The sequence below is a fragment of the Plecotus auritus genome (genome assembly GCF_963455305.1).
Source record: "Plecotus auritus genome assembly, chromosome: 7".
NCBI classification, from domain to species: domain Eukaryota; kingdom Metazoa; phylum Chordata; class Mammalia; order Chiroptera; family Vespertilionidae; genus Plecotus; species Plecotus auritus.
This window is the reverse complement of record NC_137774.1, coordinates 152,810,611-152,829,664: the sequence shown is the minus strand read 5'-3', so window position 1 is coordinate 152,829,664 and position 19,054 is coordinate 152,810,611. Positions and strand designations below refer to the sequence as shown.

General features: G+C 40.9%; 1 protein-coding gene across 7 annotated transcripts in view; it reads right to left on the bottom strand.

Annotated features, from left to right (window-relative positions):
* The window catches only part of DROSHA (drosha ribonuclease III), a 124,030-nt gene that overhangs the window by 52,645 nt on the left and 52,331 nt on the right, over positions 1–19,054 (bottom strand). For 6 of the 7 annotated variants that reach the window (XM_080680454.1, XM_080680458.1, XM_080680456.1 and 3 more), the window contains 6 exons: positions 18,657–18,826; positions 13,302–13,426; positions 11,581–11,680; positions 8,347–8,454; positions 1,894–2,001; positions 1,055–1,193 (listed from right to left, as the gene is read on the bottom strand). In XM_080680454.1, the coding sequence (XP_080536580.1) occupies positions 1,055–1,193; positions 1,894–2,001; positions 8,347–8,454; positions 11,581–11,680; positions 13,302–13,426; positions 18,657–18,826 (750 nt within the window). The remainder of the gene's footprint in view (positions 1–1,054; positions 1,194–1,893; positions 2,002–8,346; positions 8,455–11,580; positions 11,681–13,301; positions 13,427–18,656; positions 18,827–19,054) is intronic. The other variant, XM_080680455.1, reaches the window with a different exon arrangement.

The following is a 19,054-nucleotide window of genomic DNA, read 5'->3' as shown; positions in this document are numbered from 1 at the left end:
GCCATGATATAACATATTGGAAAAAAATTATCTAGCTCATCCCAATATGACTTTAAAAAGTTTAATATCTGCATGTGTACAATTTTAATCAACTTAGTTACTTAAAACACTGAATAGGAGGAATAAGTTTTCCTAAAAAATTCATCCATCCTATTTCAGTGCTCTGTTCAACGTGAATATTATTATGTACTAGAGGCCCACTGCACAAAATTCATGCACGGGGGGCTAGGTTTGTGTCCCTCAGCCCAACCTGCACCCTCTCCAATCTGGGACCCCTTGAGGGTAGTCGGACATCCCTCTCACAATCCAGGACTGCTGGCTCCCAACGGCTCACCTGCCCGCCTGCCTGATTGCCCCTAACCGCTTCTGCCTGCCAGCCTGATCACCCCCTAACCACTCCTCTGTCAGCCTGATTGATGCCTAACTGCTCCCCTGCTGGCCCAATTGCCCCTAACTGTCCTCCCCTGCCGGCCTGGTCACCCCTAACTGTCCACCCCTGCAGGCCTGGTTGCCCCCAAATGCCCTCCCCGCCAGCCCGGTAACCCCTAACTGCCCCCCCTTGCCAGCCTGGTCACCCCTACCTGCCCTCCCCTGCTGACCTGGTCACCCCCAACTGTCCTCCCCTGCAGGCCTGGTCACCCCCAACTGTCCTCCCCTGCAGGCCGGTCCCCCGCAACTGCCCTCCCCTGCTGGCCTGGTCACCCCTAACTGCCCTCCCCTGCAGGCCTGGTCCTCCCCAATTGCCCCCCCCTGCAGGCCTTGTCTCCCACAACTGCCCTCCTCTGCCAGCTGGGTCACCCCTAACTGCCCTCCCCTGCAGGCCATCTTGTGGTGGCCATTTTGTGTCCACATGGGGGCAGCCATCTTTGACCACATGGGGGCAGCCATCTTGTGTGTTGGAGTGACCATCAATTTGCACATTACTCTTTTATTAAATAGGATGGGCCAAGAAGCACTGAAGAATGAGAGCATAGAACAGTCACCAGGGAACCATTCCTAGTGGAGACTTAACCCAGAACACAGGCCAAAACACGAGAGCAGAATCCAAACACACCTTTTTTCCGCATGTGCATGTGATGAACTTTTCTGTCTCCATATTTGGGCTGCCGAATTCCACAGTTAGACAAAGAATTCCTGGCATGATCAGGATTCATTCCAAAATTCAAATGATGGCTCGGGTGAGTCATGGCCAGCTAAATTTCAATAAATAAATTCAGCCTTAAAAACTCAACACAGAAATGCCATCTTTACATTATCCACCAATGAAACAGGAAAGAGATCTGTCTAGCCCAGCCTTGGGCAAACTACGGCCCGCGGGCCAGATCCGGCTGTTCTATCCGGTTCTCTTGCTCTCCCCTCCGCTCCTTTACTTTGAATTTATATTAGTTCACACAAACACTCCATCCATGCTTTTGTTCCGGCCCTCCGGTCCACTTTAAGTACCCATTGTGGCCCTCGAGTCAAAAAGTTTGCCCACCCCTGGTCTAGCCAGTCGACTTTTAAGCCCTGATCTTTCCATCTATCTCCTCCAATTTCCACAGCCCTGGTGCAAGCCCTCTTCTAAAAATAAATCTAAAAGTCTACATCTTTTGGAGGAGAATTAGAGTACTCAACACCTAGAAAGAAGAGCCATAAGGAAGGAAAACCTGAAAGAAGGGGATCAGGTTTAACAGGCAAATTTTTGCTTTAATTTGTTTCTTTAGGGACGGCTTCAAAAAAAAAAAAAGGTGAGAAAAAGGGTCTGAAAGTGGCAACCAAAATAAAGGAGAGAACTGTTTCTAAAGATCGTCATCATCTCCCAGAATAGAGAACTCAATGCTCCATTTGAAACCTGCAAGATGAATTACTGCTATATCCTGTTATCATGTGAGTGTACAGGAGAGTAATTCTTACCTGTAACAGACAACGATCTTGGAAAGTATACCCTATCAACTTGTCCAGGTGCATTAGGCATTGGTGGTAGCGAATATGATGGGTCAAAACAGGTAGCATCATAGCATGCTAAAAAAAAAAAAAATTAGTATGTTTAACTCTATAAAACTTTTTAAAAATGCAACAAATGAGAACTATTTTCACATTCCAAATTCCACGTCACAGTGTCTTGAAACAGTTTAGTGAGGGCATGGCATCCTGATGCGCTGTCTACAAAGGGTGGAGGACCTTAGTTGTTTGGGGTATATTCTCTGGAACCAGAATGCCTGGGTCCAAATCCTGCTCTGTTACTCATTCACTGTGGGACTTAGGGCAAGTTATTTCACTTCTTGGCCTCAGTTTCCTCACCTGTAAAATGGGGGAAATCAGTATAGCTACTTTCAAGGACAGTTAAAAGGATTAAATAAGCAAACATAAAAAACGGTTTACAACAAGTCCCATTAGCCCTCATTCAAGTAGGAATGGCCCTGGTTCCATCAGTACTCAGCAAGATAACCTCGAGAAGGTAACAAGAACGTCTGTGCCTCCTTGTCTATCTTTAATTACAAGGGAATGGATTAGGACTCATCAATCTGGAAACTTTGTCATGGTCAAGACAATTCTGAGAATCTAAGGAAAATAATTCTTTCCCCAAAAAAATGCTTCTACACACAAGCATGCAAAATTGAGTGCCATTTTAATGGGCTCAGAACCCCTGAAGCCCATCACTACCCTTTAGGCAAGACCTTCTCAACCAGGTGATCTTCAAAGGCCATGCCAGGTTTCACACTTAATGACTTAACAGTCTAAGAACAACTTTCATAAAGCCACCGATACAGTTAAGGCACCCGAGAGCATGGAACTTTTTTTTGTTTCAATCACTTTTCATTTGGCTATAGATACCTCGTTGGGAGATAATTTCATGAAAGGCATGTCTTTTTCTGTTCTTTAATAACGGTTCCCTAGAACTCGAGAGAATAAAGGAGTCATTCTTATTCATCAGAGCCTGGAGGATGGGCACAGCCCACAGAATGACTGACATATGCTTTCTACCATTTTAGTCTTTGAAGTATTTTAAGCTGGCAGTATTTAAAAATACATGAAAATTGATTTGCCTGAAACTATAGAAATCAGCTCCCTGTATTATTAACTTACAAAGAATTATTAGTTCTCCCAAATAGACTCTCTGATCAACAGAATGTCTTTCTTTCCAGTTCAATTCAATAAAGATGTACTGGGCACCTCTATGTGCAAGGCTTCCAAGGGTGTGGAAGAGAAAAAGATGAAGACACTCTTTTTGCCCTCAAGGGATTCCCAGAGATGTGCCATTATGATTTGAATTATTGGCATTTTGTCCACATAGTTTTTATAAATGCTGTATTTAAAATTATAGTAATACTAGAGGCCTGTTGCACAAAGATATTCGTGCAATAGGCCTTCCTTTCCTTGGCTTCCAGCACCAGTTTTCCTCTGGCACCCAGGACCCAGGCCTTCACTCTGGCCGGAGTCTGCCGCCTTTGCTGCAGACTCCGGCCAGAGTCTGCCTTCTTCTTCTTTGCTGCAGGCTCTGGTCAGAGTCTGCCTTCGTCTTTGCTGCAGGCTCCACCCAGAGTCTGAGGCCTTCGTCTTCGCTGCAGACTCCAGCTGGAGTCTGCCATCTTAGCTGCAGACTGCCGCCTTAGTCTTTGCTGAGACTCCGGAGTCTGCAGTCTTCATCTTCGCTGGGGCCGGAGTGCCGCTCCACCTGGCCACTCCACGCCTAGAGCAGCTGGGTGGCCGCCATCTTTGTCCTTCTAATTTGCATATTCCCTCCTGATTGGCTGGTGGTTGTGGCAGAGTGATGGTCAATTTGCATGTTTCTCTTTTATTAGTGTAGATGACAGTGTGTGGCCCAAGTATAATATGGTTTTACAGGCATCTAAATTGCAGGGAGCTCAAGGGAGTCAAAACTAAACACTCAAGGTGAACAGATCATGAAGACTATACAGTGCAACTAACTATCTTTCTAAAGTGTGAACTCAAACTGGTGAATTGTTTATTTTTTAATACCTCCAGTGAGAGATGAATAGGCCCTCTTTAAAGTACTCTGATTACTAGATAATTTTTATAACATTAAGCCCAAATCTGTCTCCTTATCCCTTGGAACCCAGTTCTACCCCTAGAGACAAAATAAAAAAATACATTGAGTGGCCTGGCCCCAACATCGTCTCGTGGTTAACCTAAGTCTTATTTCCTTGAACCTTGACTCCTAAGAAACAGCTTTTAGTCCCTTCAGCACTTCCTCTAAACTTGCTCCAAATAGAGCCAGTTTCTCTTTCCAAATAAGTCTGTTTCTTGTGAATACCATGGAAAGGTAAGTATGACCCACGTCCATCCCAGGCAACAAGTCTCAACATTATCTACGAGACTGTTGTATCTCTAGCTCAGTTTTTTAAAATACCAACCTCTGCAATGTTAAAAAGTACATAATCACTGGGCATCTTTTTGCTCTCCCTCTAATTCATGCCTGGCAACTGCTTTCATTTAAAAAAAAGTCCCCCTGAAAGAGTGTGAGGAAAAGGCCATGTGTAACTTTAAGTATATTAAAATTCTCCCATAAATATAGAGCAACCAGAACAGCAAACTAGACCTACAAACAATATATACATAAAAAGTGGACGACAAAGTATCCCCATGAGCTCCTAAATGAGAGTACGTGAGGACGAAGCCCTATGTGGTCTTGTCACCTGTGAGAATGAAGACAGGGAGTGTAGCAGGGCATCCGAGGGCCCTGAGAATGAAAGAACCCAAAAATTAACATCATGCATTCACTGGAAATGTGACCAAAACTGGAGAGGGGTCGGCAGAATCCAAGTCACTGGGTGAGTACAAGAGGACAGTCTAACAGAAAGCCAATTGAGGACAAGCCTCAGAGATTCAAGTAACTGGCACGGACCAGAGGAATGGCTTTAATAATTTCCACCATGGAGCCTCTCACTTGCATAGGCATGGTGTTTAACTACTCCTATATTTAAGAATTACCATTTTAAAACCATTCTGGAACAAGGAAGAGTATAAATAAACATAAAAATATTCATTGCAAAAATACTCATTTTGAGCCAAAAGTCAATTAAGTTAATTTACCTTGGTCATTCTCCCCTAAGTCATTTTTACTTTACTTTAGGTATTTGCATTTAAATTTGAACTGGGTTGCTCCTGTATAATGAATGAGTTGATGAGTAGCACCTTCAAATTCTCTCAAGGTGGCATTCCTATATGTTGATGTTTTAAGCTCAGTGCAGGTAACAGTTTACTTTCACAACTCCAAAAATATTTATTGATGGTGGAGTAATATTTAATATGTCAAGGTAGATAAACAGATACTTCACCTCTTCACCTAAGGGTGACAGCTACAGAATGCCTCCAGGATGATTTGATTTTGGTACATAACGAACTATTTCACCAAAACATGTAATTTATGGTTTTATCATTGTTTTTAAGAGTCCGCACCCCCTGTGCCCCCACTTCCCCATCACTGCTCTTGTGCCCAGATTTCTTTCTCTTCTGCTTCTATCAACTTCTCAGGTAGCTGGCTGGCTCACACTTTCATTCATTTTCCTTTTTACAAACCATATAGCAATTCCTGTATTCAGTCTATGAACTCAAAGTTAGCAATTTACACTCTTTATCAAGTCATTTAAATGTGAGCATAATTTTATTAAAATTAAATAAGACTTCCATTAGGAGGATGGGAGAATGTAATGTGAACCCTGAGGAGGGGAAAAAAAAACACCTACTAAGAAGGGTTCCTGATGACTAACTAGGTGCAAATTTTTGAAAAATAGAGCCTAGCAGTCATTTCTACACAGGGGCCTCTCACACACACTGCTCTTCAGGGAGAAGCCTGCACTGAACTACCTGCCTCTGCAATGAACTGCCTGCCTGCACGGTGTTCCTGCCATCTGAGCCAGCCCTTACAAAGGAGTTCCTAGAATCCTATTTCAACCAATAGGACTGAGGCTTTCCCCATCCAATCAGAGCAGCTCTATTCTGACCAATCAGGACAGTGCCTTTTGGAACAATCAAACTACAAAGATTTGAAGTCCTCATTTAACATGAGGACAGACCAATCAGGGACCATGGGCAGGAACTTCTGTCCATATAAGCCAGCTCCCCTCTGGCTCTGGAGTGCACTGACCATCAAAGACTGTTTCACCTGACTGAGCTGAAACACCAAAGATGTCTTGTGGAAGCAAAGGGGAGCAGACCAGGGCAGGCCAGAGCAGACTGGCCAGGAGCAGAGCAGACTGTGGAGGAGTAGAACAGAATGGAAGAGAGGCCTGGTCCCAGGGCTGCCTCACAGCCCTGTGGTGACACTACTGAGCTCTTAAACATCTGTGCTGTTTTCACAGCCTAGCTATATCACAATTGAGCTGTTTTGCACTAAGTAAAGTTTCCTTCTTCACCACACCCCAAAATGGGGATTCCAGTTGCCACTGAATTGGTGCCAATGCCATCAATTGACAGTAAGCATGGCTTCTAAACAGTTACCAGCTGTCTTGGAAGAATGGGAATCCTACAGAGGGAGGAACTATTACCAGATGAAAAAATATTCACCTTTGTATACATTTTAATCAGGATCCATTTTCTCTGACCAGTCAGTCAAAGAAAGTCACTGAGTGCTCCTACCAACCTCAAAGCAGAATGAAAAATATAATATGTATATAGATATAATAACCTAGTCCTCAAGCTATGTCTAACCTAGCTGAGGAGCCAGAGTAAGGCATCTGTGACACACAAAGAACACAAAACTGCAGTGGAGCAGATAATTCAGCACCCCCATTTGTTTCACCAAGAGAAAGGAGGAAAAGGACTCGATACCTTTTAAAAAATTGTGTTCAGTGGAACAAAACTGCCTTGGGGACTGCAACCTGGGGTGGGAAGAAAAGCAAGTAAAACAGGATAATCCCTCCACACCCAATCAGACAGTTATTGCTTTATCTTTTTATAAATTAGGGCCTCACAGGGTTTTGTTAAAAAACAAAACAAAACAACTTCAGAGTTAACCAAAAACTCAAGTTTAAAAATCATTGAACTAGAAGATCTCTAAGGTCCTTTCCAGTTCTCAATGCTCCACAATTTTAGGATCTCTCAAACAATCAACTCCAACTTGTCACTGAGATCACCAGGTTTGGGGCAGACTGTTCAACATTCCATTCATTGCTCTTATGGTGTCTACCCTAGGATGATGTTATGGATTCGGAGAAACACTAGCAAGCAGGAAATTAGGTGATATGACTTCAAGTGGCTCTCAGAGAGAATCAACAGAGTAAGATAGTCACTTTTGAAGGTACTTATAGAGAAAAAAAAATTGGTCAATTGGCAAAATAATTGAGGACTTGGAGGATGCTGGCTTCCACTATAGATGATTATTCTCAAACTATTTAGCAGTACTGCATCAATAGCAATTCATCTTAAAACGAAACTATTTAGCTTTGGACATCACATGGGAAATGAATTGCACAGTAATACCTTTAATTATTGGATTAAATCCCACTGTTCAATATAATAATTAAATGCCAACATTGATTTTAAAAAACACACACTCATTATGATGAAACAAATACCTGAGAGTATCGGAACTTATTACAATATATGCTACCATCAAAACAGATAAGTGGAAGCCTGGAAAGAATTCTTCCAAAAGGCTGAACACAGCTAATTACATTACCTGACCCCAGCCTGGGTAGTCATTTTCCTTTACTGTAATTTCCCTGCAGCGCAACCAGTACCAATCATAACAAAAAATCAAGTGTGCTTTGGGGCTCTCTGACTGGCATAAATTCCTCCCACAGGGAAAACAAAAATACTTATTAGTGAATCAGCATATATATCTGACACGTTCCTCTACTGAGTTCATCTAATGAAAAAATACTATCATTTGGGTCAAATATGAAATTTATACTGATTCCGTTCATCAATACCTTCAGTTCTCTCCAGTTCTCTTTGAGTCACGGGTTGTAGTGTGTACTCCTAGCCTTCAGGAGTCTGCCTGTAGAGCTGCTGCTGTGTATCTCTTTGGACAAGCACCTGCACATGGCTGCAAACTGGCAATTGCATTTGAAGACTGGACTTGCCTTCACTCAATATGCAGAGACAGAATCTAGTGTTACTAAGTGCCCCCCACCCTAACACTGTGCATGTGCGCACGCGTACACACACACACACACACACACACACACACACACACACACACACACAGTTAAACAAGATAATAGCAAAACTGACAACAAAAACAAAACCCAAAGGACACAAAACAATTTATGGTCGGTGTCCCATTTAGCTACAAGGCAGTATGTTCCACAGAAACTTCTCAGAATTAGGAAAACTGCAGCACCAGATGACTTTTAAAGGAAGAGGTATACAGGTTAACTGTATTCCCAGAAGCATCATTACCTGACAGACATCAGAACGGATGCCAGTTTTCCAGAATCCTTGGCTACTGAGCTCCACTGTTACTTCTCGCCTCATTGTATTCTTCTGTCGTATTTTTTGGAGCGCTTCCTAGAAAAGAACTCATTATGATGAGTCACCTGATGGTTGTAGAGCAATTTTAAGCCAAACATCAAGCATTAGAAAATAAGCTAGATTCATTCAATATCACCCTTACATTCAGGCATTCAAACCTTTTCATGCCAAATTACAGTAATTTACTTGAAATGATGGCCAAAATGCTCAAAGCCTTGGGCTTGGGTAACTAAGTAAGAAAAAGATCTAAGCCAAATCTACCATTCTGGCAAGTTCAAATTAAAAATGACCTTTACTGATTTTTAAAAAGTAGTGTTTGGGTCTTGAAATCAGCATTTTTGTAAAAATTATAATTATATCAAGTCTTATGTCAAGCCTTTACATCTAAGGAATACAATCAATAAATTAACCTGCAACCCACGCAATTCTAAAAGTCGCTTTCAAATTTGCCAACCTATTATAACAACTATTATCAGGAGGACACATTTTATTTTAAAAAATACAATAATCCAAAACTTCTGCAAGACATAGTCAGGAACTCTTTTCTTTAACTGCACTTCAAAAAATTAATCATAAAAGTAATTTTATATTTGTACATGTGCATGAAATTCGTGCGGGGAGGGGGGGAGGTGTTCCTCAGCCCAGCCTGCACCCTCTCCAATCTGGGACCCCTCGAAGGATGTCCTACTGCCGATTTACAGGGATCGGGCCTAAACCGGCAGTCGGACATCCCTCTCACAGTCCAGGACTGCTGGCTCCAGCTGCTCACCTGCCTTCCTGCCTGCCTGATTGCCTCTAACCACTCTGCCTGCCAGCCTGCTCATCCCCAAATATGCCCCCCACCAGCCTGATCATCACCAACTGCCCCCATGCCAGCCTGCTCACCCCCAACTGCCCCCCCTGCTGGCCTGCTAGCCCCCACCTCCCCTCCCCACTGGCCTGCTCACCACCAACTGCCCCCCTGCTGGCCTGATCACTCCAAAGTGCCCCCTCCCCCCGCTGTCCTGATCCCCTCCAACTGGCCCCCCTGCTGGTCTGCTTACCCCCAACGGCCCCGCCCCCCACCAGCCTGATCACCCATAACTGCCGTCCCATCCTGGCCTGATCACACCCCAGCGACCCAAGCTCCCAGCCCCTCCTTTTTTTCTTTTTCTTTTTTTTCAGCGCCTCCTTGAGCGGAGGCCAGGGCCAGCTGGAAGCAAGTATCTGGGATTTATTTATCTTCTATAATTGAAACTTTGTAGCCTTGAGCAGAGGCCAGGTGGGTGGAAAACTTGGCTTCCTCCATCACCAGGGGCAATCCAAGCCTCCTGCTTGCTCCAGCTCCGTAGCCACTGCCATTTTTGTTGGGATTTCTTTATCTTCTATAATTGAAACTTTGTAGCCTTGAACGGAGGCCAGGGCCAGCCAGGGTAGGCAGGAAGCTTGGCTTCCTCCATTGCCGGAGCAACCCAAGCCTGCTGCTCACTCCAGCTCCGTGGCCGCCAACATCTTGGTTGGGTTAATTTGCATGCTTGCTCCTGATTGGCTGGTGGGCGTGGCTTGTGGGTGTAGCAGAGTGATGGTCAATTTGCATGTTTCTCTTTTATTAGTGTAGATCAGGGGTGGGCAAACTTTTTGACTCGAGGGCCACAATGGGTTCTTAAACTGGACCGGAGGGCCGGAACAAAAGCTTGGATGGAGTGTTTATGTGAACTAATATAAATTCAAAGTAAAGGAGCGGAGGGGAGAGCAAGAGAACCCTCTGCTCTTTCGGCTCCGCGGGCCGGATAGAACAGCCGAACGGACCGGATCCGGCCCGCGGGCTGTAGTTTGCCCATGGCTGGTGTAGATACTCAGTAACAACCTCATAGAAATTCATAATAACAAAGGAACCACCACTACCACCACCACCTCCACCCCTGATTAGAGGAAAGCTCAATGGACTATTTCAGAAGTCCACACAACTATCTTTTTCCCTGGGGCACCAACAGCAGTACAGCTCAGTCAGCTTCTCTCAGCCCTGCTTCCCTCCTTTATACTGAAGCTGACTGGCTCAAGTCACAGTAAGTGACAAAGCCAGAATTCAAACGTCTTTCCTAGCCTCAGAGCCTTGCTCTTACACCACCAAGCAGAATAAACCTCACTGACTGAGACAAAAATCTATTTTGATACCAAATTCATTCACTCTTAAAATTATAACTAAAACATAAGTGGTCCTGGAATATAAAGATAATATGACCCATTAGTAAAGACATGTAGAATCCTATATAATAAAAGACTAGGTGGCATCACGCAACCACAAGATGGCCGCGCACAGCGGAGGCAGGGCCCAGTGGCCGCCCAATGCGGTGAGGCCTGGGGGTCCCGTGGCTCTGCGCAGCATGGTGGAGGCCAGTCCCGGGGGGTCACAGCAGGGGAGGGCAGTTGGGGGCAATCAGGCCAGAAGGGGAGCAGTTAGACATCAATCAGGCTGGCAGGGGAATGGTTAGGGGGCGATCAGGCTGGCAGGCAGAAGCGGTTAGGGTCAATCAGGCAGGCAGGCAGGCAGGTGAGCGGTTAGGAGCCAGCGGTCCTGGATTGCGAGAGAGATGTCCAACTGCCGGTTTAGACCCGATCCCAGCAGTCAGACATCCTCTGAGGGGTCCCAGATTGGAGAGGGTGCAGGCTGGGTTGAGGGACACCCCCCCACCCCATACATGAATTTCATGCACCAGGCCTCTAGTGTAGAATATAAAACCTTAGAAAATAAGTTCACACTACTAAACTGACAGACATAAGAAAGATAATCTTTTATAACCTTAACACCAAGAAATTTGTATAAGACCCAAAGTTATATTATGTGCAGTCTAATTATGATAAAAAGCTGATCCAGCCAGTTTTATATTTTAATTTCTATAAAAGGTACATTTATTCCCAATGGCAGCAATCCTTTATTTAAGAAACTATCATTTTTACAAAAAAAGAAAGAAAGGAAAGTATCCTTTTTAGGAGGAAAAATGATTCCTTAGATACTAATAAGATGAAAAAAAATCAATCAGCCTACTAATGTGAGGAGGGGAGTAAAGTATGACTTTTTAAAAGTCTTTTCCCATCTAATTCAAAAGTGTAGTGACATGCGAAAATCTTGAAATAAACCTGAAGTTCATCATCTATCACAGAAGGACAGAGCTCAATACCCACCTCCCTCTGGGCCAGCTTCTGTTTGTCCGTTTGTTTGACTTTGGGACTATTTGCTAGGAGGTGGCGAAGTTTCACATAACTCTTCCACAGTTTCTGGTACCTAAGGAAAAGGACAGACAGACATCTTAAACAAAGAGCAGGCGATTCTGAAGCACAATAAAGCCAGTTGTTTCAATAAGCCTGTTCAATTATGAATTGCATTCTTTTTTTACACCATAATGGCAGCAAACCTTCATTCTAAGGAAGGATATGGTTTGAGGGGGTTGAAGGTCAGGATGACCAAGAGCTATCTGGAACCTAGTTATTAAGCCGATTATTGCTTATTTTGGTTGAAAAATGAGTTGTTACGACATGGGTGAATCTATCTAAAAAGAATTCCAAAGGAGATATACAAAACCAATAGAAATATATGCTGTTTCTCATTGTTACCTCTTTGAAAGTGACAAATTTTATTTAAACATGTACTTTCTGATGTTTGCCGAGAGAAAGACCCCTGACTTAATAAGGATACTGTCAGTCTCTGAAGGGCCCTAGACTGAAAGTAAAATTTGTAGAGTATTAGAAAGAAAGCCACATCAGTGCCAATACCCTTGCTACATAGCTGTATCCATTTCTCCAGTGGGGAAGGGAAAAGAAGAATGGTGTACACTCATCTGTATATACCAGGACAAGAATAAGTACATTTGTAGCCAAATATGTGGTAACCTAGATCGGCCTGAAGGATGCTGTTAAAGCGCCCTGGTAATGAAGGGGAGTCCTTTATCAATTCACACTCCTGCCACCTGAGTCCACGAGAGCCTAATCACATTCTACTAACATTTTTCTGACAAGAAGGGACTTTCAAAGGGTTTTCTGTCATCTTGAAACTGCTTCTGTCATTGAAACCGCTCCTTTCTCGGCCTCAGCTGGGTCTCTTTTTGATAAGTTTCTTAGAGAACGGAGGAAAGAAAGAAGTACTTACACAGTGCCTGGTTCACTGCTTCATACTTTTATCCAAAGGTGGGGGAAAAAGAACAAAACCCTTTAGCCTCTTCTAATATATTAGCCAGAATTGTATTTATGAATTGAAAATCCCAAATGCCCTTTTCTCCCATTACGAATCCTTTAAAAAATTTTTTAACTCAGGAAACTATTCGTTTGTTTAACAAGGTAGGAAATTCAAACACTCCTGAAGAAAATAATGGTAATATTTCCAGTCCCACACATGTTCATCTTCTCCCAGAAAAACACTAACATGACAGTTAGAAAAACCCAAATGTGGAAAATAACATCAATTCTGAAAGTCAGAAGCCACAGCTTCTCCTTCTAACACAACCCTTAGCTTTGCATGGGGTCTTGAGCTCTTATTAAGATGCTCCAAAAAAATAGAATCTGTATGAATTCAGCAGTGCTAGGAACCAATATGATGCTATTTTCCTCTAGAGGGCACTGAAAAAATAGTACCAATAAGTACTATAAGGATGAATAAATGAAAAGTTCCTTAAAGGTTAAAAACATACATGACTCTTATTGACCAAGATCGCAAAGGATAATCTATTGAATAATAATTTTCTGTAAGCTACCAAAATCTGTTTCATTTGGTGACCTAAATTTTGGAAACATGGCTCATTTTAGTTCTTAATTTTTAAAAAGGAAAACATCTGCTAAAAGGTATTCCTCTGCTAATGAAGCTGTGAGTAGAAGGTGAAATTGGCTAAGACAAACACCAAGAAATATCTTACTGTGGGTCTCCTGCATAACTCAACTGTGCAGGGCGTATCCCAAAGTGAACGATTATTGGAAAAGTAATCACATCGGGGTTGAACTGTTCACGATCCAGTTGATCAATGCGGACAGAGCTTGGTTTCTACAGAGAAAAATCAAAGCCATTTATTCCCATAAGAAGTCTGTAAGTATTGACTTTAACCTAAGTAGGAAAGAAATTAATTGAATTTTTTTTCTAGGAAAGCCTCATCCCCAAAGAAAAAATGTCACTTAAACCCTTCAGTCATAGCAGCTATACTATATAAAAACTATAATGTCATTCCTGTAAATGAGTCGGTGCCATTTGGCATAATGAACAATGATCTTGTCCTTTTTTGCAGTCCACATGGAAACCTTTAAAAATTAAAGTTTTAAAAGGACACCTAGTCAGATGTAACTTTTCCTTAACCTCTCCGAAGGCACCGGGGAAGTATTCCACATCACGGGGAAGAGATGTGCTGGCTTATTCTGTTTTAATTTCACATTTCAAATGAATAGCTTACTTCTACTCAGAATGCACAGACAGATGCCTCTATATATATTTTTCCCATTAGTTCTCCCTGTACCTTATTGTATTCCTTTAATTGCACATCTTTAAATTAGAAGGTATGGTAGTACAAAGGCCCAATGGTTAAGTTCCTCTTATTATGTCCATGTAGGTCATTTTTAATTTTAATAGAGCCTCATATTTTTTATTTAAGTCTAATAAAAATAAAGTGAACAGATAATTCCTTCTTGAGTTACTAAAATATGAGAGACCATTTATAAAAAACCTTTCATCCTGAAAGCTTAAGTTTGTGAAAAGAAGGTAAAACCATGGAGAGAATGTTTTAGCAACCCTCTTGCTTATCTCTGGCAGGCCCCTATAATTACAAACTAAACTCTTACTAGGAGATTGTGGGGTCTTTGGCTCAGCTGCTTTAAACTAAAGGCTACAGAACTGATCCAAATGGAGGCCAATAAGCTTCATCCTGTTGTCCAGCAATGACCAACAACTAGAGTCTAGTTCAGGGGTGGGCAAACTTTTTGACTCGAGGGCCACAATGGGTTCTTAAACTGGACCGGAGGGCCGGAACAAAAGCATGGATGGAGTGTTTGTGTGAACTAATATAAATTCAAAGTAAACATCATTACATAAAAGGGTACGGTCTTTTTTTTTTATTTCAATAGTTTTATTCATTTCAAACATTTTAACAAGAAGAATGTAAACACTAATTATTATAATTTGAAACTTCAAAAAATGGAGGAAACATAGCACAATAACATACCTTATATTGAAGATGGCAAAGGCAAAATAAAATTGCCTAACAAAGGTACAAAAGCCTTTCAAATTAAACTTAAATATAATAAACTAATTTAAAACTAAAACAAATAGAAAAGAACAAAATGTGTAAACAGTAAATTAAACATTTTCTTTAGTGCAACTTCCAAATTATGCCCGGGACTTAGATGTAGATGGCAATGTAGACTAGGTTGAAAGGTTTTTGGTCTTGAAAACATCAACTTCAGTGGGAACAGTGTTGTTGGTCTCCTTTTTAGCTAATGCTCTGATACTGTGCTCTCCAGGGGCGTGTCTCCCTACATCACCACGATAACGTGTCTACGCATTCCCAGGGTGATGTCGGGGGACGCGTCCTGTCCGCGGGCATTACAAGGAGCCTCTGGAAGATTGAGAGGTTGTTCCTTCTACTGAATGGGCGGATATAAATCCGCCCACTCAGAAGAAGGAGCTGCGCCGTGTTTCCCGACGTTGCCATGTTAACACTGCTGCTGGTGAAGGAGCGGAGGGGAGAGCAAGAGAACCCTCCGCTCTTTCGGCTCCGTGGAAAGTTAGTTTGCCCACGGCTGGTGGTCTGAACTGTCCAGGACTGAGGGTTTTCAACGCTAAAAGCAGGACAGCCCCCAACAACTGGGACAAGCCGTTTATCCTATCCACAACTGTAGCCCCATGCAGCCATCTGACAAATCCAAGTAGGAGACAATGTGAATAGGTTTGTGTAAATTCATCCACATTAGTTTAAAAACAACTTACACTTGGGTTTTTAAGAAATATTTAAATGTTATTTAACAATCAAAATTTCACTAGTATCTTAAAAAGTTAGCCTCTGCTCTCAAAATTAATAACTAGAGAAGATTTTGGTCACAGGTAACTTAGTATAAAATTATGTAAGTGCTTATCAACAGTAGCAACATATTTTTCTAATTTATCTTTATTGTTGAAAGTATTACAGATGTTGCAACATATTATTTAGGCTTAAGAATTGGTTCCAATATTTTGTGCATCAAAGCACCAGGATCCGTTTTTAAAAGAAAAACTGCACAACTGAAAGGAACTAGTGAGTTATTCGTGTTCCCAAAATTTTAAACACCATGCTATGGAATCAACAAGGAGACACTGACTTAAAATATCTATAGTATCTCTAAATTTATACCTGTGGGGAGTGGAAGGAAATCAGTTCTAGAATTTGGCCACACTCTACAATAGCTATCATACCATCTTTGTAGAAACAGAAGAAAAAAACATTCTCACTAATGACCAACGTATTCTCTGGCAGAAGCAAAGTGCCCAAAGAGGGAGATTAATCCTTTTAAATTCTGCAGCAATAAAGTACTTAATGTGACCATAATGGCTTGAAAATGTAATAAATTCCCCAATATTCTTACCATTGGGCGATCTTTCAAAGCAAGGATGAAATGTACACTCGGCCCTATTCTCAAAACAATATAACGGAAGATGTTTGAATCATACTGAGTTTTCAGAATATGTTCCTCCTTTAAACATATTTTTAGGTAAATACTAAAAAAGACTTAACTTCAACATGTCCCAAAGCCTGGCATCCAAATTTACCTTTTCTTATTTCCACCTACTTTCCAACATAAACCTTTCATCCTGGTTTCTTCATTATCTTCAAACTAGCCAAACACTATGCCAAGTATGTGCATTTAAACATGCCAATCATTTATACTATTTCTCAATTCCTTAAAGACCTTCCTGTGGTGTATATGAAGCATCCCCGGCAGCCCAGCTGAGTGATCTCACCTAAAACTACGGGCTTTCCTGGCTGGCTTTTCTACTGACTGGCCCACTGATTCAAGGGTTCATCACAGACTCCTTTTACACGGATATGCTGTGAGCCTGCACCTGGACAAGCGTCATACACATCTATATACTTCACTAGTATCTGGCTCACATGGTTGTCCCTCAACAGTAAGTTGAATGAGGACCCTGGTCATGGAGTAAATGTCCTCCATGCCATCAGCTCAGTAACAAGCAAGGAGTGAATCTAAAGTCCCTGGGATTTTTTATTTTTTTTTTAAACTGCAGATCCTTGAGTGCCTGGAGTACATAGAGTCAATCATGGCATTCTTATATTTTTCATAAGCTCTTCAACTGATTCTAGGACTTCAGAAAATGTTAGCCAGGACATGGAAGGAAGCTCCAGGGAGAAAGTGTTCCCAAAGTGTCCACTGTAAATCATGGGATGCTTGGAGTGGACCCACCAAGATGAAAAGATCATGTCTGCCACCACCATCACCTGAACCCAACTTCTGACCCAGCTACAAACCTGACAGAAGAAATGTAAATTTCTGCAGCTGTTTAAAGGAGAAAAATCAAATTCACAATCACACTCTCATAGTGCTATGACTTGTATATTTCTTTTAAAGTTACTTTAACAATGATTTATGTGGCTTAACAATATAACAGTAAAAACTGTATGACTTTTTAATTTTAAATAAATTTTATGTTGAAAAACATTTTTATTAAACACTTTCATTTTCGAGATCTGTTTAAAATAATTGGCATTAGCTGGAATGTTTGGTTTGCAAATAACCACATTTTGTTTGTGCAGATGTTGCTGTCATGCTACAGAAAGTTGATCCAGAGTTTTACTTTTATGAATCATGACTATTGAACAAATTTGGCAGCCTTTTTAAAACCACAGCTTTGTTTAAATAGATTACTTTGTTTCTTTACATGGAAATATTTTAATTCTCCATTTCTGGAAAAACTTATCCTGATAAGATGCCAATATATAACTATTTTATGAAATAACATATTTTGAGGAAAAAATAATTTTAATTGATGTAATATATAAAACAGCATTTTCTTTATGAGATAAATCTAGTTATCGTTTAATTTGCTCTTTTAAATTTCACATGTTTATTTCAACAACTATTAGAAGCTAATTTTAAAACAAAATAATAAAAACACTCCTAAAGAAATTTATGACTGAAAAAATGAAGTGGGAAATATTTGTAATAATTATGGCAAAAGAGCAATAAAAGGATCAATAAAAAAGGACAAATACCACAACAGAAAATTTGACAAAGGATATTGATAGGCCATTATCAAAAGGCCAATAAACATTTAAAATATCGATTTTTGTTAGAAACCAAAATAAATACAAAACTGAACTAAATAATATTTTTCCCTATCAACTGACAAAGTTTGTCTGTTAAAATAGTATAATACTTTCAACAATAAAGGTTTTTTAAAAAAAAATATTTAAACAGTATAGCCAATATGAAGAAATGGGTACCCTCATATCTTCCTAGTCAGAGCACAAATTTTACAACCTTTCTGGAAGGTATTTGCCATATGCATCAAAAGACTTAAAATGTGTATACATCCAGACTACTTCTTCCTAAGGAGTTAAATGGATAAATATTCAAAGACACATACATATACACATAAATATGTACACACATATACAAATTCAATATAGCATTGTTTTAGCAAAAGTCTGGAAGTAACCTGGGTATCCAACAATAAGGAGTTAATTTTATAACTTAGGGGTCTTTTTTTTTTTTAACACTCCTAAAGAAATTTATGACTATGAAAAAATGATATTTTGTGTTTGTTTCTAGAGGATAAGGCGGTCTAAATATTTAATATTTAATATAATACTATTTAATAGAATGATGCCAATTTTGTTTCAAAACAATATGAAATATATCCTAGAGACCAGAAAACTGAATACTATCATCTCTGCAGAATGGAATTATGGATTATTTTTATTGCCTTCTTTGGGCTGCTTTTTGATTTTCCTAATTTTCTATGGTGAAGATATATTACTTTTATTTAAAAAATCAGACCTGAACATACCTCAAAAGTCTCCATAAGGAACAGAATAAATTTACCAATAAGATGAACTTACTACCAAATGCACCTATATTGTAATATTTTTCGTATCTACTAAATATTTAAAAAGTACTCAAGGATAAGAGGGAATGAGTACATAAAGCTTTGAAAATGTTGTCATTGTTTTTCTGAAACATTCACACCCGGAAAGAAGGTGGCTGGGTCTGAGTGTGTGAGCACCAGAACCTACCGTGCCGGGGTTGGTAACGATCATGCCTTTGCACTCTTCCGCGTATTTCTGCCACTCGAGCTCTTCCCACTGCAGCATGTTGGCGATCTCCTCCTCCGGGACCAGCGCTTTGCTGCACCGTAACAAGTAAAGGAGAATCTGGTGCATGGACAGCACTTCCTTCCCTCCATCTTAGGTGGGAGGAGAGAGAAAAGGGGAAATGAGGCTACTCAATGCACAGCCAGTTATCAGCCAAATAAGGAAAAACAAGACAACAGAGACAAAAGAGCATTCATAAAAAGGTAATTTAGAATTTATATTGTTTAACCAGGTGCCAAATAATCCAAAAGTCATTTGTTTCATTGATAAACAGTGCTCATAAACCATCTCATTTACTAAAATGGTAAGAGCAACATTCT